General features: G+C 46.1%; 1 protein-coding gene across 1 annotated transcript in view; it reads right to left on the bottom strand.

Moving 5' to 3' along the window:
* Positions 1 to 6532: 6532 nt before the first annotated feature.
* Positions 6533 to 19884, bottom strand: part of SKAP1 (src kinase associated phosphoprotein 1) — a 278853-nt gene continuing 265501 nt past the window's right edge. Inside the window, exons 12-13 of the mRNA XM_064583476.1 lie at positions 9637 to 9745; positions 6533 to 6923 (exon numbers count right to left, since the gene is read on the bottom strand). Of these exons, the coding sequence (XP_064439546.1) occupies positions 9644 to 9745 (102 nt within the window). The 3' untranslated portion in view covers positions 6533 to 6923; positions 9637 to 9643. The remainder of the gene's footprint in view (positions 6924 to 9636; positions 9746 to 19884) is intronic.

Genomic DNA, 19884 nt, shown 5'->3' with positions numbered 1-19884 from the left:
CCTTCCAGGTGCCTCGGATTCGGGGCCCATGGGAGGCAGCGTCGTCAGGGCTCTGGCTGGCACCAGGGCCGGCAATGGCCTTGCTGTCTGGCCCGTGCAGGCAAAACCAACAAAGGTAATGGGCCCCTTGTCCTATCTTGGCCTCCTGAGAAGGCAGTGGGTTTTGGCTGGCTTTTACTTTTTTGGTTCTTGATAGAGCTCCTAGGAGTTACTTTGCCTAGGAAAACTTCCCCTTCAAAACTAACGTGGAGGAGCGGGAAGGATGGTGGGCCATAGCTGCCGGGAGGTGACATCTGTCCTACCTGACGGCTGCAGTCAGCCCCGCACCAGCCCGACCCAGTGCCTGCCAGGCACGGGGCACCAGAGCCCCCCATCGGGGGCAGTTGCTGCCCTCTCCGTGGGCCGACGACCCTGGTCTCCTGCTCTGAAGCAGAGCACGGCATTTCACTCAGTCCTGATCAAGAGTTTCAGGGCTCCCCTTTTAGATTTCTGCTACAGAAAAGGGAAACAAGGATCGCAACCACAGAGCTCTAGATGTGAGGGACTCGCTGGCCTGCAGCTCTCTAAACCGGCACTTCTGGGCTTATTCATTTGAAAACATCTTTTTTTGTAGCGCAAATCTGCAGCTATGCAGGCCCACGATTCTCTAAGGTGCTTGTGGAGCGTGGCAGTTGGTTTGCCAGGTGTTAAACCCTGAGGAATCCATGGCCTTTCTACTCTGGGTCTTCCCAACCTAGCAGTATGCTCCTCTCTAGTGCTATAATCCAGTGGCTAAAGCACAGACTTCTAGAAGGTAGGGCAGTTTCTCCGTGCTTGGCCCTAAGCAAACAAATGACCCGAGACATTGGTGTTCAACCAGGGGTGATTTTGTTCCCGGGGGACACTTGGCAATGCCTGGAGACAGCTTTGGTGGTCAGCACGGGGTGGGGGGGAGGGAGGGTGGGGGGAGTACTACCAGCATCTAGTAGGTAGAGAACAGGGGTGTTGCTGAACATCCCACAATGTCCCCAACAACATAAAGTTATCTGGCCCCAAATGTCAGGCCCCAGGAGTGCCAGGTTGAGAGAGCTTACACTAACAGGTGAAGTAATAAGCTCCAATTCTGCACACCCCCCCCCCCGCCACCGCCGCCACCTTCCCCTGCACTGCCTTCGAGATGTCAGAAGAAATGATCTAAAATCTCCAGATGCCGGGCGCTTGCCCCGAGGTGGGCTGTGCCAATGGCAGGCCGAGCAGGCGCAAAGTCAGCCCTGCATCCCGGCCCCGTGGCAGGCGTCCGGTATGTGTGGGTGGGGTGCAGATGCCGCCTGGGGGATTCAAGGCAGAGCAATGCCGGGGCGGCTGACCGTGGGTAAAGGGGAGTGTTTGTAGCCTGTTTTCTGTTCCCTGATCTGATGAGGGGGAATAAAAGAGGACCAGCTGCTCACCATCAGGTTGAGAGCGTCTGCAGTAGACCCAGATGCCTGCCCTCTTTGAGGACCAGCACTAGAAGCCTCTTGGAACTCACTCCCGTCACAGGAGGCAAGAAGTGGCATACTGTTGCCTCGTGCTCCAAACATGCTTCCCTCCGTGGCACCCTGCCAGGTGGAGGGGTGGCGGGCTGTGATGGGGCCCCACGAGGGAACTGAACACACATAGCTACTGACAGCCGGCCAGCCCCACCAGGCGCTTGATGCCAAAGATACCGGGCCTCTCAGGACAGCCTGGGCATCAGGAAAAGAAAGCCTCATTGGCAGGGTTTGCCTAGGAACCAGGCGGGCAGGGGAGGACTTCATTAGAAGGCATGTTGCCCAGCGTCGTACCAGGAGAGGCCCGTCATCTATCTACCCCCGCTCCCCGTGTGACTGGACAACCCATTTTGCCTGATTTTTAGGGTGACCTCTGATCCTGGTTTACACCTGTGATCTTGGCATCAATTAGCAATAACTCCCCCTTTCAGTCTCAAAGTGTCTCTGGAAAGTAAATTATACGGTCGCCCTACTGATTCTACTTGTTTCCTCTAATACGATAGTTTTTTTTTGCGGGGGGAGGCGTTACATTTATAAAAGATTTTTGTACAAAATGGGCTGCATCTTAAAATGTATCATTAATTGAATCCTAAAGAGTTGCAAAAGAAGTCATCGATTCATTCTAATAACAACAAAAAACCCCCCAGAAAACAGCCATGTTTTCTGAACAGTTAGTTTTTGATAGGGAAATAGGGAGAACAATTTGAATCCTGTGAAGAAGAAAAATCTCTTTTTGGTTGCGAGTTTGAAACTCCCTACCCAATCTCTAAATTCTACAGGGAAAGGCAATAGCTGGGCAGGGGGGAAGGGGGAGGAGCAAGGGACTATGGTAATCCACAAACTAGTAAATGAGTCTGAGTCACTGGGCTGTGTAGCAGGGATAATCCTCTGTGTAGACGGCTCCTTTTTCTAAAGTCAGCTCCACAGATTTCGCTGGTGCTCTGGGAATTAGCAAATCAATGCCACGTAAGATTTACCCTTCCGAGCCACTCTTGGCTGGGGAGAACCTGTGGGGAAGGCTGCTCTGGGGCCAAAGATGAAAGCACCCCTGTCCTTGGCATCTGAGAGTTTTGTTCTTAAAATGAAAAAAAAAAAGAAAACCAAAACCAAAACCAAAAACCAACCACAAAAAATCCTACTTTGGTTTTTTTTCTTTCTTGCTTCTCTCAACTCCACCTTTCTCCAACGGGTTTTTAAAGGCAGGGGTGAGGGGCGCCTGGGTGGCTCAGTCGGTAAGTGTCTGCCTTCGACTCAGGTCATGATCCCAGGGTTCTGGGATCGAGCCCCGCATCGGGCTCCCTGCTCCGCGGGAAGCCTGCTTCTCCCTCTCCCACTCCCCCTGCTTGTGTTCCCTCTCTCGCAGTGTCTTTCTCTCTGTGTCAAATAAATAAAATCTTAAAAAAAAAAAAAAAAAAGGCAGGGGTGAATCTCCCTCGCCCCACTATCATGGCATTGTCTGGCTCTCTGCTTTACTGTGACCCACGTGCTGGGCATGGAGTGTAGAATTTGAAAATGTGTCATCGGAGGTGTCCAACGGCGGCACAACTCGAGTGGTTCAGTAAGCAAAGCAGCAGACCAAGAATTTCCAGAGTCCTTCATTGCATTCGCTCTTCCCCGGCAGATTTTGTGTGATTTTTTTTTTTTCCTCCAATTCACCCCCTTTCAGATCCTCAGCTTTGCCACTCGCAAAGACCCGATGACATGTGAGGTGGTGCAACTGGGCAAACTGAAGGGCTAAAAAAAGAAGGGAATGATAACTTGAAATCTAGGCAGTTCCTTATGTGCTATGTTTAGATCAAGTATCTCTTTCGAACGGGAGGGCGGGCATCTCGTCAGTTCCACCCTTGGAACTTTAAATGGAATCAAACTGTCTGGGTTTCAGGAAGGAGACACAGTAGGAATTCCCTTCTTTTTCCCGTTTTTATTCGCCAGAGGAAGAAGTGCAGTTGGTTTTGAATTAAATACAGATTTCTAAGAGATAATAACAGTATGAGGAAATTTAATATTGAGATGGTTGCAAAACAATGTCTATGCTATTTTGCTATACAGATGACAGAGAAAACATAGTGAAATGGAGCTGAAAGACTGCTTTCAGAGTATTTAGTATTCTCAGATACCAGCTCGGACAATGCAGGCCCAACCGTATGGGGCCCTAGGTCAGATTATGCAGTGGATGTCAGCGAGTTCTTGGTAAATTATTATTTATCTGTAAAAGGAAGATATACAATGGCTGTTTTTTTTTTTTAAGATTTTACTTTTTTAAGTCAACTCTATACCTAATGTGGGGCTCAAACCCATAACCCCAAGATCAAGAGTCACATGCTCCACCAACTGAACTAGCCAGGTGCCCTTATACATTTGGGGCTCCTGCTTCTTCTTCTAAGATTTTGTTTCTTTATTTTATTTTATTATTTTATTTTTTAAAAAGATTTTATTTATTTATTTGAGAGAGAGAGAGAATGAGTTAGAGCATGAGAGGGGGGAGGGTCAGAGGGAGAAGCAGACTCCCCGCTGAGCAGGGAGCCCGATGCGGGACTCGATCCCGGGACTCCAGGATCATGACCTGAGCCGAAGGCAGTCGCTTAACCAACTGAGCCACCCAGGCGCCCTGTTTCTTTATTTTAGAGAGAGAGCATGAGCCGGGGGGAAGGGGCGGGGAGCACAGGTGGAGGGGCAGAGGGAGAGGGAGAAGAGTGGGGGAAAAAATCTCAAGCAGACTCTCTGCTGAGCAGAGAGCTCATGACCCTGAGATCACGACCCGAGCCGAAATCGTGTCGGACCTTTAATTGACTGAGCCAGCCAGGTGCCCCTATACATTTGCATCTTAAATTTAGGATCTTACCTTTCTTATTTTCCTTCCTTTACATAAAATCAGGGAAGGAAAAAAAGCCTCCCTCTCCTATTTCACATGCCAGAGCAATTAGTGGCTATTAAGAAGCCATCCTACATACCATGTGGTTAGTTACTTGGTCTAATGCCCCGGTTATCTTAGTCACAGGCGCTAAAGTGGGGATTTGGTTAGTGGGGTCAAACAGAGAAGTGGTAACCTGATTAGCCAGTTGCTTTCTGAGCTGTTGGTTAAAATAGTGGCTGTTGAACTGAATGGGGAGCAGTTTTGCTGGGTGAGGTTTCGCTTCAGGCCTTAGGAACCCAGTGCTTCCCAAAGCTCTCCTGTGGAACGTTCTCCTCAGAGAATGCCCTACAGCCTGGAGATAGTCTTATCAACCCCTCAGATTTGCTCTTATCTTTTTCTGCCTGAAACAAGGTCAAAGATCGCCCCATGGCGATGGACCGAATTCCGGATTAGTCCATTTTATATCTTTTAGTGTCAATCTGATTTCTTTTCCTGCTGGGCTTACCAGCTGCCAGGGTCAGAGGTCGGAGTGGTGGCTAGCTTGCAGTCACCGGAGACCTCCACAGAATGGTGAGTGGTATGGGTATACACAAGCCTAGAGGTATAGAAGGGACTATTGCACTAAGGGGATTTTGTTTTAAATCCTGTTTTAAATGCTGGAAGCCAATGACCATGATACTGAGAGATCCCTGAACTGTGCAGAGAGTGAAGTTACCTTGACCTTGCTCCTTTTTCATCCCCCTTCTGACCCTGTCCTGGATACCGTCTCTTCCTCTTCTGGTGTCCCCTCTTCCGGTGTCTCTCAGTCCCAGAGCAATGGTACAATGCCTTTCTCCTCTCTTAGCCACCAGCCTTCCAGCCTTGGGTCCCTGGGGGTTCTTTAAGGGAGGGACCACTCGGGGGGGGGGGGGTTCTGTTTGCTTCCTCTGTTAACCACTTAAAACAATGCCCTTGTGCTTACCTGTAGGTTGGGATTGGTGCAAAGGCTCCTAAAAGGGGAGGCAATTGGTTGTTTTTGGTTCATCTGCTCATCTGCTGCCACCTAGTGGTTCAGTCTCCTTTAGCACCCTGTGTAAAGTGGAGGGCACGTTACCAACAGTTCTATATTGCCTTTTATCTCATTTTTTTCCCTCCCCAACCTCACTTGTCCCCTTTTCTTACCTCCTTATCCATCACATACACAAAAAGCTTCCTTTTTTTTTTATGCTCCTGGGTCAGACAATCTGGAAATGAATGGCTGGCATAAAAATCTTTTAAGAAACTTGGAATGCACTGAAGCATCCCCGTTTGCTCTCCAGTTTCTCTCTTTTGGTGATGTGAAATGGGTGTCTTACTGCAGGGCTAGAAGACGGCTGTTACAGAGCTGAGGAAGGCTCCTGCCGACCCAGGGCTGCTCTGAATAGGCAGTTCCAGAGAGAAAATTTCTATAGCTGCGCAGTTGCCCATTTTTCAAAATTTCTGCATAGCGACTGGCCATAATAATAGCGAACCCTTATTGAGCAGTCACTATGCGGCAGGCATTGTCCCAAGTATGTTACACGTGTTGACTCTTTAATCTTCCTAATGACCCAGTGAAATGGACTACACCCTTTCTAAGGTGAGGAAGATGAGGCGTGTGTATGTCAAGTAACTTGCTCCCCTAGTAAATGGGGAACTGGGATTTGTTCTCAGGCTGTCTGTCTGCTTCCAGAATTTATGTTCTTAACCACTATGTTTGCTGCCTCTTTAAGACACAGATAACGTGAGACCACAGGAAGAGGAACAGGGCTGTGTACACATAAGCCCTCCCCAAAGCACTTCCTTGGCCTTTGCCCGGGACTGATGATGCAAGACACATTGTGGTTGTGAGCTAAGGGCCAGGAAGGAACTCTCCAATGTGCTGACTCCAAGGACTTGCTTCTAGCCCTGTCTCGTTTCAGAGATTCAGCACATAAGGAAAAACCACCAAGAAGGCAGCCAAAGGAAGTCTGAGAAGCCAAACAGAAAGCAGGCAGGCTCGGATTCCAGAGATGATTCTGCCCTGGAAGATAATCGCAAGTCCCCCCCTCTGTCCGGGTTCTTGTTTTCTCTCTGGCTCTCCTTTTTTACTTTGTCTGGAGGTGGCAGGAATGCCCAGAACCGGCCTTTTTGAGATCACTGCAAAAAGAAATTTGACACCATCACACACTGCCAGGAACCAAATATGAAGTTTATTTATGCTTTTCCCATCAGATGAAACAACCAGCAACTTCCTCCTCCAAAGGTTTCCTTCTCTCTCACCTTCTCTGTGACAAGCCTGTGGAGAAGGCAGAAGTGGATGTGTGGACATGTTTACAGGCGGGATGAAAAGAAAGTAAAGGTGGGATGAGCTATGACAAGGCAGGTGTAGTAACAGATCTGCTGAGTGTGCCTTTTCCCACTTGTCTCGCTGGCGGTGTTCAGTTACTACAAGGTGTCAGAGGCTTGGGTCTCTTCAGTAAAGAGAAGAATCCATGCTGTTGGTGGGGTGGCTGGGGTAGGGGATAGGAACTCCTGACGATCGGTTTCTTCATAAAGGCAGGCCAGAGACAAGGATATGTGTCCTAAAGGAGGAAAAATATATAAATTTGCTTTTATGATTCAAAACAAAGATGTTATAGAAGGGCACAAAGTAAAGAGCATCTCCCTCCTACTCTCCCAGTCATGCACTTTGTCCTCAGAGGCAGTCAGTGCCATTGTCTTTGTTCTCCCAGAGATATCTTCTACACACAGAAACAACTGGAGATTCCCTCCCCCCCAAACTGCCACGTTGTTTTCAGTAAGCCTCTACACCCAACATGGGGCTTGAACTCATGACCCTGAGATCAAGAGTTGCATGCTCTACGGACTGAGCCAGCCAGGTGCCCTTGGAGACCCCCTTCTCACACAAATGGAACACATTAGGCCTACCCTTCTTTGCTGCTTTTTTTTTTTTTTCTTACCAACATCAGTGCAGAGAGCTTCCTTTTCTTTTTTGCTGTTGCATAGGTTTTAATTCTATGAATGTACTATAGTTATTTGGCCAGGTCTCTACTGAATATTCAGGTCATTTCTAGTGGTGTGTTATTACAGACAAGTAATCTTGTGTGTATATCCTTTTTTTTTTTAAGATTTTATTTTATTATATATATTTTAAAGATTTTATTTATTTGACAGAGAGAGAGAGACAGCGAGAGAGGGAACACAAGCAGGGGGAGTGGGAGAGGGAGAAGCAGGCTTCCCGCGGAGCAGGGAGCCCGATGCGGGGCTCGATCCCAGGACCCTGAGATCATGATCTGAGCCGAAGGTAGACGCTTAACTGACTGAGCCACCCAGGCGCCCCAAGATTTTATTTTTGAGTATTCTCTACATCCAGTGTGGGACTCAAACTCACAACCCGGAGATCAAGAGTCACACGCTCCACGGACTGAGCTAGCCAGGCGCCCCATGTGTATATCCTTTTGCATGTGTGCAAGTATAGCTATAGGATTAATTCCTAGCTGTAGAATTGTTGGGTCAAAGAGAAAGGGGAGATAAACAGCTGTGTCATTAAATAAATGACAAAGTGAAGTAGAGTGAAGGTGTTTAGATTTGCCAGAAGAATTCCAACGCTTCTGCATTCATGGCCAGGAAATGGAATCCTCATTAGGAAAGTCATAAAGTCAGACCTTGAGTGACAGGCCTGAGCTGGTGCTTTATGGTTGTACAAGGGCATCATAGAGTAAGATCTATACTTATGTATCCTCCTAAATGAATCCACTCAGCTGCTGCTGACACTACAATGGGCCCTGGTCTGGAAGATTCCAAGGATAGTTTGTGTCACTGTCATGCAAGTCATCCCTCACCCCCAGTAGTGAAGGCTGCTCCCATTTCAGGCCAGAAGAAGGAGCTAGAGACATCATGCTAGCCTTGGGTGCCCTCCATCACCATCCTAATTCTAAACAAAACCCACTCTGCACCAAAGCTACGCCACCCAAAGCAGGCACTCCCTCCACTGTTTTAAATGTGATGTGTTTCTTGCTCATAAAACACAAGCTATATTCTTTATTACCTAAAAGTTAATTTGATTATGTTCCATAGGAATCCTCATCCTGGATTCCTAGTCTTGGCCAATCATATCGTAATACATGGGCATTTGGGGAAAATGGTACTCTGGATTTGAGAGCTGGGGATAAAAAAAAGCCAGACCCATCCTTGTGGCAAAAATTCCTAGTTGTCCCCAAATATCCATTCTCCCCTTTTTTTTAATTAATTAATTAATTTATTTATTTTTTAAAGATTTTATTTATTTATTTGAGAGAGAGAGAATGAGAGAGAGCAAGCACATGAGAGGGGGGAGGGTCAGAGGGAGAAGCAGACTCCCCGCCGAGCGGGGAGCCCGATGCGGGACTCGATCCTGTGACTCCAGGATCATGACCTGAGCCGAAGGCAGTCACTTAACCAACTGAGCCACCCAGGCGCCCCGGCCCTCACTGTTCTAAAAAGTGTTCGTGTATTAACTTCCTAGGACTTTTTTTTTTTTTAAGATTTTATTTATTTATTTATTTGAGAGAGAGAGAGAGAGAGTGAGAGAGCACAAGAGGGGGGAGCGGGAGAGGGAGGAGCAGACTCCCCGCTGAGCAGGGAGCCCGATGCGGGACTCGATCCAGGGACTCCAGGATCATGACCTGAGCCGAAGGCAGTCGCTTAACCAACTGAGCCACCCAGGCGCCCTCCCCTTTTTATTTATTAATGAATCCTCTCCCCTCTCCACTTTTAAGCTGGACACAGGTTCTACCTAGAATAAGTCTATCTTTCTGTCCAAGTTCTGGCCAATGGGATGTAAGCTGTGGAGTGTGCAACGTCTGTGAAATGTCCCTAAAACAAGTGGGTGTACCCTTCCCCTTTCACTTCATCTTTCCTGCTGGGTAGGGTACAGACATGATAGCTGGAGCTGGAGCATCCAACTTGGGCCGCAAGGTAAGCTTTGGAATGTTGGGACATACAGTGGAGCAAAAAGAGAAGATATCTGGAACCTGGGTACCTTGGATCACTTACCTCCAGATTTTTTTGGAAGAGAAAAATAAATTTCTATGTTAATTAAGTCATTGTTATTTTGAGTTTTGTTTCACATGTCGTTGAACCTAATCCTAACCGACACAGTTCCCCAATTTAGGAAAAACAGTTCCAGCTTCATCTTGTTTCAACAGGAAATCATTAGCATCACTTGTGGAAGTGAAGAAAAGCCACTGGCAACTCTTATCCTTCACAGAGAGATGAAGGCATGACCAATGGATTTATTGGCAATAGTTTTGATACCTGGGCTTCATATTTCTTCCATTTCAAAGGCAGTGATGAGATACTCCTTTGGAACAATCCCAATGAGGCTGTTCAGTTCTCCTACCCACCAGCCATACGCGTTATACTCCTGAAAAATGAAAAGAGAGTGGTTTCAGTTGGAATTCAGTCACGTTTCTGTTAATCTCTGACAGTGACTGCATGGGAGATTATGTTGGGTGGTTTCTTTCTCGACACTACAGTATGACTTGTTAACACCCCTGATGGGATTATTAGATTAAAAAAAAAAAATCTCCCAGAGGAGGAAAGCAAACTCTACCTTCATTTTGCCGTCTGCCTGTCTACGTTGTAAATCTAGTACATTCGATGCCATTGCTGAACCTAAAGAGCATGTCTTTTATCAAGCGGAGTGGAATGGCTTCTTCTGAGAAAGTTGGGCACATCCTAAATGCCAGAACACTGAAGATATTCAGGGAGTCAGGTCATAGTTCAAATCAATAATATTTACTAAGCATCGTCTATGTGCAAAGTGCTGTTTGAGATCCCATGAGATATATAATGATGAATCAGAGCATTGCTTGCTCCCTAGGAGCTTATAGCATAGAGTAATGGGCTTTGGAGTCAGACAGACTGGGATCCGATCCCCACTTGGTCATTTAGTAGCCGTGTGACCTTACACTCTCCTAGCTTTAACTTCCTTTTCTGGAGGAGTAGGGATAATATCATCTCTCCCCTGTGTTGTGGGAATATAAATGTCTGATGCATAGTAGGTGCTCTAAACATTAGATTCTTCCCCCAGAAGAGTTGGGAGGTTGACAGGCACATCAGTAAAGACAGGGAGGACATAGGAGCCCCAGAGAGGAGCAAATAAGAAAGGGAATGAGAAGGTGTAAAAGAACGAGCAATCACAGGGTTGGGAGTAGGGCGCCCTGAATACAGAAGAGCTTTTCAAAAGCACAGCAGATGTTAAACACTATGGGACTGCTTCTGAAAGCACCAGAAAATATTTTCTTTCTTTCAAAGGAAGTAAAATTTAGGAATACATAGGGAATATCATGTATTCTAGTTCAGCTGCATATACGGTACCATGAAGCTGTCTTTTTACACACTTGGCTGTTGAATTCTACTAGGAAAAAAAAGAAAAGAAAGAAAGAAAACCAGGTTGGTGACACAATAAAATTCCAGGTCAACTGGTTATCCTTCTTTTCCTTGGATAGCTTATCTCTCCCCTCCTCCAGCTCTGCCTCCCCTGCCCTTCCAGCAGATGACCTCTTTTCCACCTTCAAAAAGAAAAGAGAAGCCATCAGATGTGTCAACCTTCAGCCGCCAAAAGAGGAACTTACCTGTACTGACAACCACCCTTCCTTCCCATTAAAGTGGAGGAGGCGTCCTTCCTCTGGTTTAAGACTCTCTCATCATGGGTACATAAGAGCATCATGTGGGCTCCTATGTCCTGCCTGTCCTTACTGATGTGTCTGTCAACCTCCTAACTCTTCTGGGGGAAGAATCTAATGTTTAGAGCACCTACTATGCATCGGACATTTATATTCCCACAACATAGGGGAGAGATGATATTATCCCTACTCCTCCAGAAAAGGAAGTTAAAGCTAGGAGAGCGTAAGGTCCCACGGGCTATGGTTGAAGACTCTCCCTGGTAACATGGCCTTGTAACCCTTCCACTTTCTTTATTTCTTAGAGGTGAGGTTCTGTGGAGTCTGACTTCTGCCTCTAATATAAATGGCTCCTTCCATCACCACGAAATGTATTCAAGTTTCTTTTGTCTTTGGAAACAGTGATTAAATAGTCCCCACCTCATGCCTACTTCCCATTTCTACTCATCTATGCTAATTCACTGTCAAACTTACTGAAAGAGTTTACTTCACTTTCTACCCCAACTTCTTGCTTTCTGTTCCATCTTCAAGCCACTCTACTCAGGCTTCTGCTCCTATCACTCCACTTACACTTTTTCTCCACGGTCTCCTATAACCTCCGATTGCTCGAATTCTGTGGTATTTCTCGGTCCTTAACTTCATCTCTCAACAGTGCTGGCAACTATGGACCCTTCTTGAGGCATTTCATTTTCTTAGTTTCTGTGATAATTATACTCTCCGGGCTTCCCTCTTACCTCCTTGGTTGCTTCTCATTCTCCTTTGCAAGCTCATCTTTCTCTATCTTTCCTTTTGATGTGGTTGTTTCCAGCATTCTGTCCTGGCCCTCTTCTGACTTGATGCACTTCCTTTGAGCAATCTGATATACCTCTGTGCTTTAGCCACCATGTAAATGACTCACAACCATAGCTCCAGCCCAGATCTAAGTGTTGGATCCTAATGCCAAGTGCATGTCCATCAAGCTGCTCAAACTCAATATATCCTAAATTTAACCCATCATCCTGCCTCTGTCTCCATTCCTACTCCCAACCAGCTCTACCTCCTGTGTTCTCTATCTCAGTGGATGGCAACTCTATGCACTCTGTTAATCAAGCCAGAAACTCAAGAGTCATTTCCAGTTGCACCTTCCTCTTCCAGTCAGTCTTTGAGTTCTGTTGATTCTCTTTTCAGAGTATTACTGGAATCCATCCACTTCTCTCCATTCCCATTGCCAATACCCTTGTCATGTCACTGTCATTTCTCATGAGGACTACAGAAACAACCTCCAAGCTCGTTTCTGTATCTCCATTCTTGTTCCCCTCCAATCTAGTCTTCATTCTGGGGCCAGAATCATTTTAATGCACATTGATAAAAAATCACTGCTTTGGGATGCCTGGGTGGCTCAGTTGGTTAAGCATCTGCTTTCAGCTCAGGTCATGATCCCAGGGTCCTGGGATCGAGTCCCGCATCGGGCTCCCTGCTCTGCGGGGAGCCTGCTTCTCCCTCTGCCTCTGCCTTTCTCTCTCTCTATCTCTCATGAATAAATAAATAAAATCTAAAAAAAAAATCACTGCTTTGCTTGAAACCTTTAAGTGGGTTCCCACTGCCTCTTGTCAATGTCTTAATAAGGTGAACAAGGCTGTGCATGACCTGGTCCTGTTCACTGTTCAGCATTGTCATTTACCCCCTAAATCTAGTGGAACCTTAGTAAAACAGACTTTGTGTCTGCTACTCCCATGGGCCACAGGCTCTCTTAGCTTGGAGCCTTTCCTCTGCCTGTTTAGCTCCTATTTCCCTTCACCCTTTCATGGGGCTCACTCCTAAGCAGCCTTCAGATCTCAATTCCTGGGCTTCTCTAGACGCTCTAGAAGCTTCTCTTTGCCCCTCTCTGTGTGGGGGCCACAACTCTGTACTGTGTACTGTGTCCTGTGCTTCCCTGGACATGAGTTCATCACGCTGTCTTGTATCTGCTGCCTTTGTCTCACTGCCAATCACGAGGTGGAAAGTCCTGTGAGAGCTGGAACTTCGCTGGTTTTGTTTGCTGTTCTACTCCCAGCACTCGGCATGGTAGCCGGCACAGATAGGGGCCAAAAAATACTTGTTAAATAAGGTTATGAAGAAATGAAGGGAGCAGTGGGATTTATTCTTTCAGTTGAGCAGATTTAGTTTCAGCTAAATCCAAGATATTCTCCTGGTAATTGAACTGGTTGTGGCGGGAAGAGAGCAACTGCCTTTGGAGAGAGTTTTTCCCAAATGGCTCCCTAAATACCATGAAGAGAGTCTCAAATGCCATACCAAGCGAGGCTGAGTTGATCCTAAAAAGAACAGGGAATTACCTTTTAAGAACCAGTCTTAAATAACTGCATGTGTCTGCCACCCAGCCCACTGTTTCCCCACACCTTCTCATGCCCCCCACTCTCCCCCAGGCCAACTTCTCCCTACAGTCTGCATTGCCTTGTGGGAAATTACCCAGAGCCCCTCAGCCTCTGCCTGTCAGGATGTTTTAAACTCCTCTCCGTACAAATTATGTTACTGTCCATTTTCCAACACTGAAGTTAGGGCAGTTTCTGCCTTAAGTTTTCTTGTAGTGTTGCCTTTTGCTTAGCATGTTGCTGGAATGCCATTTCCACAAAGCCTTGCTGAGAGAGACACATATTCTGTCTTCCTCCCGTACTGTTACTCATAAAAACCCTAGCTTTAGCTCTTCTGCTACCTCACAGGCGGGAGGGTGGGCACAGTGTCGTCTGATAGTCTTTTGATCGATGTCAACTTGCTGAAACACATGTGAAGGGCGGCCTTCCACCTGCCATATGGTGTCATCTTCATCACCTGAGGGGCTCAGACCAGGCATTCCCTCCCTAGGGACTGTCTCAGACTCCTGACTTCGACTCATGCTCCGTAGCATCCGCCTTTAGCCGTAATGCTGGGAGTAGGGACCAAGCCTTGGGAAGGTGTTCTCTGCCAACCCGAAGAGGGTGCAAACAGGAAGCAGATGAGGCTCAGCAGGACACCTGCAAAGACCAGGCTCCCAGGCCGTGTGCTCTTGCTCGAGGGGAACACTGACCCTGCCGACCGCAGATGGAGAAGCCTCACCACAGTGCTGAGGACTGAAATGAGTGAAATCAACTCTCTGCCCTTCAAAACAAAAGAGCAGGCAGAGAGTAAGGAGGATGGCACAGTCTCAGAGACCGTAAGTACCCTGCTGTGGGAGCCTAGGAGCTTAATCAAAGCACCTATAGGTCTTGGGATCTGACTGGCTTTTCCAGATTTCATCCCTTGGCTGGATACCCAAAAAGGGCTGCAGGGCTGAGATTTTAAAGCATGAATGGAAAATTTCTAGGCTTCTCTTCCACTACCACCTCCCATGCATTGCTCCAGCCCAGTCTGAACACCACGAGGTATTTTAAAATAATTTCTACTTTGATGAATTGCTGGGGAGTCCACAATTGCTCATAATCAAAGGGAGAAAAATGCAAATGAGATCCGGCCGAGAACTATCACCACCAAACGTTTATTTCACTGCACAGTGCCAAAAAGAATTAAAACAACATTAAACTCACAGCAATCATGTTTAAACCCTCGTTTCCAAGTGCCAAATTGCACCACTCTGGATCATACAGATGTTCGTTAATTATGCTAATTTTTATTAAACTATTAAAATGGAGAGAGTACTGGCTCAGCCAGGCAGACCCCAGCTCTGAATGAACTCTGCTCTTGTCTAGAGGTGCTAATTTACTGCATTTTTATTAAGTTGCTGATTCTTGGGTTTTAGTTTTGGATGGCAGACGGGACTGAATTCCTGGGATCAACGTTTTCAGTAAAGTTTGACTTCCCCTGCCTGGATGTTTAGAAAGACCAGAAAATGCTGAGACACTCCCGGGAGATCTGAAATCCTCAATGCGCAAGTGGTTCTACCTCCACGGTGGGGATACACGCCTACCACGGGAAGGGATCAGAACTGCCCAGGCTCCTCACTCCTTAACTCTATACACATCGTGTATGGTATAGCCAAGGGGTTAATTACGTAACACAAGATGCTTTAGATAAGAATATAAAAAGCTGTTTTAAAAAAAGCAAACCGACCCTTTACATCAGCACTTGCCTATTGTCACGAAGTCTTTACAGAAGCTTTTCACTCAAAAATAGTGCACCGTGTGGTTTGTTCTCATCATAAATATTTCTAGGCTTGATTAGACATCCGTTTCCCTCAACACCAACCCTGTTCCACCTCCCTGAACTCCCCAAATGAAGGAATCTTGAAAGCAAAGGTGGGTTACTTGGACTCCCTTGTCTGGTTGGAGAAGCTATGGGCCGAGATGAGCAGAACATCGAGTGAACTTGAAACAGACACAGCACTCACCATCAGCACAATCAAAAGTGTTTATGGGGGATTGCACACTGCCATAAAAGGATTTATGCTGCTAATCTCCATCAACAAGGAAAAAAACAAAACAAAACAACCCTACCAAACCTGCCATAAAAAGAACAGCAAATTCTATAAACAAGAAGCAGTATGGCCACCAACCACGGACATGTTGCACAGCTTGACTCTGCCTCTAGTGGTTCCCTGTTGCTGTTTATGGTTTCAGGACTATCGCGGACCTCCTCAGTGCTCCTCCTGTCACAGGGCCCTGAGTCCCTGTGTGGTGCTGCAAATACCCTGTCAGTAGGTGTCAGGGGATATCGGGGGGAAACCAGCAGGCGCCTATCATAAGCCTTAAAAGAGATTAAATACCCCTACTCCATGATTGCTACATTTTAATTTCTCTCCTCCCTGCTGGTTCCTATTTGTATAAGCTCTTCCATGGCTCCCCTGGAGTAGCACAGACATGACCTGGAATGACCATCCTGTCTTGGGATGAGAATTCAATTTCTAGGCTCAGTGAATCCTAGGCTGTTCCAACAAAAGGAAAGCACCATCCTCTAGGGCACAGATTCTTAAACTGGAGTCTGTGAACCCCTGGCTTGTCCATGGATGGACGGGAAGGGTTCTCTGAACTCCTTGAATTTGGTGTAAAATTTTGTGTGCACGTGTCTATATGTCTTTATGTCTTGTCCCTGGGGTGAAGTCCAGAACTTTCATCAGATTCTCAAAGGGTTTATGAACCCTCTACAGTTTATGAACCAGTGCTCTGTGTGTGTGTGTGTGCGTGTGGGTGGGTGGGTGGGTGGGGGATACAATGATCTTTATGGCCTGGATCTGCACTTTGGCCCAGGGTGGCCTCTCTCCACCCCAGCCTCCCCCCAGCTTTTAAAAGTACAGTGAAAGGAAGTCAAGAATCCTTGTTTCTGCCATGCTGGGTTTCTTAGGCTTCAGCCCTCCAGCTTCAGAGTCTGTTCCTCCTTCTAAGGTTGAAGGCTGACCAAGCTTCCTCATTCTTTCTAAGGCACCATCCCTCTCTCTCTCTCTTTGTCTTTTATTATTGAAGTATAATTGATGTACAGTGTTATATTACTTTCACGTGTACCACTAAGGCACCATCTCTTTAGCTGTGACGTCTCTCAATAGCTCCCATTCAAATCCACGTGATGGCTTTTGGAGCAAGCTGCTTGACCCCGTCTGCCCTGAGAATGTTCCTAATAGAAATGTTCTCTTTTCGCATTGAATTGGGTTTCGATAAGCCTCTGTGGAACAAGATTCCCAGAAAATGTCTCATACTTTTGTTCTTTTAACCATCAAAGTTCACTATACCAGTGCTTGTAAATAAGAGAATTCCTCTTCAAGAGAACAATCAATCAGCCCCTGACTTGAAAGATCAATAGAAGCTTGATATATGTATGGGAAAGGCCAATCAATCACAGAACTATTGGTTTATGATTGCTCATTTCTCTTATCAGTGCTTGCGCATCCGACATTATCATTAGCAAAGATGGGAAATTCGAATTCCTAAGCAGAGTAGATTGTAATATTCCAGGATCAGCCAAAAACATAGTATTTTTACTCTGGATTGGCCCACAATTTCTCTACTTCTAAAATCCAGCTTTGGAAATTTAATGCTTTCTGAGGATATCATAAATTATTAAATAAATTGAGGGCTCTAACTCAGCACCCTTCCAACTGCTGAGAAAAGCAAGGCTGGGAATAAGGATTGCTCACCAAAGACAAGCAGGTGCCCATTTTTCAGCATAAGTGGTTTTGTGGGGAGATTTTGCAGAAGGGAAAAGGAAGTGGTCAGTCGGGTGGATGGTGGATTAGTGGGGTTGGAAGCTGTCAGAGGACTGGAGCTCAGCGCTCGGCTGAAACCTTGGGTAGCTTGGCAGCCTCCCCAGGCTGACACCATGTTTTAAGTTCTTGGCAATCATTTTCTCTTTTTTCCATTATTCAGAGTTTTGGTCTATCAATCATAATAAAAATGAATCATTAAATTTGCCTCAACTGAACCAGTTTTATTTATTGTTACATTTCAGGGAACTTGCTAACCTGGAGATTGGCGGGCCTGGACTGGGGAGGAGGGAAAGGCATGTGAGTGTGAGAAAGGGGGCAAGGAAAGGCTGGGTGGTCAGTGACAACAGCTGGGGGGGGCATAAGGTGACAACTGGACAGCTAAGAGTTGAGTGTTCTGAGGAGGAATGTGTCAGCTAGATGGGGGGCGGGGTGTCTGAGAGCACTTGGAAGCAAGGGGAAATTCAGCCTCAGGCCGGAAGCCTGGCGTGCAGGACCCGTGCACATGCTGGACACTGTTGGTGATGAAAGTGTGTGCAAAACACAGGCCGTGCGCAAGAGAAAAATCCTAAACTGTGAAGAGAAGAGGGAGGGCGGGAAGAGAAATGAGAAAGATACACACAACTTGAACTTTGCCTAAAAAAGACAGAAAGGATAAAGGGAAGGTAAACACTTTGCAGATGGGAGAAAACAAGGTGCCAAGTGCAGAATTCAGGAACAATAGAGACAGCACCATTTCGGAGCTGATAGAATTGTGATACCATGTGAGACCGGCGTATTAATATGTATTCCGTAAACAGCTCACAGCTCTGCACCGCTCTGTTTTGCTCTGAGCGCAGTACCAGCCTCAGGCACCACAACACAATTTGGAAACAATGTGACGGAAATGTTTAATCTGCTCGGCCCATCTGTGCTGCGTATTTCTCCAGATCTCCCTGAGAGAGGCGCCTTGAATCTCCACATTGCCTTTAATATTCTCCTAAATCACCTCCCCACTGCACTTCAAGGGCCATCGCTACAATATCACAGGTTCATCTGAAGTGCAGTGGGGGTGGGGTGGGGGGGAGGCACAGGCCAGGATATTTTTTATTTTAAAATAATTTCCAGGGTGGGAGGATGGGTTAGCCTGGTGGTGGGTATTGAGGAGGGCACATTCTGCATGGAGCACTGGGTGTTATGCACAAACAATGAATCATGGAACACTACATCTAAAACTAATGATGTAATGTATGGGGATTAACATAAGAATAAAAAAATAAAAAAAAATAAAAATAAATCTCCTAACTTGAAGGAAAAAAAAAAAATTTCCAGAGATCGTCTTTTCTGCTTCCTTAAAAAAAAAAAAAAAAAAGAAAGAAAGAAACGTTATTCTACTATTGCCGGAAGGTTATTGAGGTTGTTTGGTACAAAACAGGGTAGGATAGAGCGGAATCATTCTCCAAAGAATTATTTTTATTAATCTCGATTCCCTCAATTGGACATGGGAGGGGGTGAGTAGATACTTGTTTTCTCTTATCTTTTTTTCTTGCACCTTGCTAGGGTGATGTGTTCATTTGGGGCTGGTGCCTACTCTGCTTTATGCTCTCCTCATTGGGTATTGGCTTAATTCTGCCCTGCTCCAGACAAAGCCATCTTATTCAGGACAGGTATATGTTTGGTCCCTGCTCAACTAAATGCCCTCACCAGAAAGGGACACTGTCTATATTATTAATTTCAGTTTCAAACCTTAGGTTTTTCTCTCTTTAAGGTACAGGTGTTGAGTGTCAGATTTCTGCCTCCCCCGCCCCCCACTTGATTTTGCCAGATTCAGTGATTTGGGGCTAGAATGTAGGAAGCTGGGGTAGGTTTCAGAGAAAGAGGGGATGATAAGTTGCTGCGTTCCAGACCTTAGACAAATGAAAGAGAGTTGCACATCACCAAGAAAATTAGGATTCCTTTTGCTTTGTGAATTAAAGAAATGAATAATTTAATCCTCAAGATTGTTCCAGCGAGGGAAAGGCAACGTCCCAGTTGCGGAGCCCTACAGCCTGTCGGTGTGTTACATCATCTGCACACATAGGCGTTTCCATGACAACCGCTTATAGCTTCATTTCCTGGATCCCTCTAGGGGGTGTCACAGCCAGATCCACCTGCTTTTCACCCTACCCTCGGTGGGGTCATGGTAAGGTCGCCAGAATAAATGAACGCGGGTACTAATGATCTGTTTACTGCTGTTTATGCTCTGTGTGTGTCAGGGGCACGCACATTTAGAGAGCTCATTATGGTTGCAATTAGAATGCACCATCGCTAGATATTTAACTCCTTTTTCTTTTAAATTAGCATTTTAATAACATTCTTTGAGCAGAGAAACAAAATGACCATTTTTCACGGACAAACTTCTAGCTGTAGGTGCAACTTTAATGGCAAAGTTGTGAAGGGGAAAGAAGGAAGGGGAAAAAAAAGGCCATTTTTACTACTTCCACCCTCCTCCTTACCAAAAGGATATTTTTATTTGCTTTCTAACACACTCAATTTCCTAAATTTGTTTTGAATCCAATTATTTTGGGTGGCTAAAGTACCGTACTCTTGTTGGATGGAAATTAGCAGCGATTGAAATTAACTGTCTATGTGACCTGTGAAAGGGGCTAAAATAATTACAAGTGTGTGTAAGAAACCCTCTCTCCAAAAGACCCTTGCTGCAGGATCAGGCTCTGATCCACTGATACCATTACTGGAATATCTTTATAATGTAACTGCAAG

This window comes from Mirounga angustirostris, unplaced genomic scaffold (genome assembly GCF_029215605.1).
Source record: "Mirounga angustirostris isolate CCGP_5_RB_7025 unplaced genomic scaffold, mMirAng1.0.hap1 SCAF_17, whole genome shotgun sequence".
NCBI lineage: Eukaryota > Metazoa > Chordata > Mammalia > Carnivora > Phocidae > Mirounga > Mirounga angustirostris.
The sequence above is the reverse complement of the archived record's forward strand: the minus strand, read 5'-3'. Positions and strand labels throughout refer to the sequence as shown.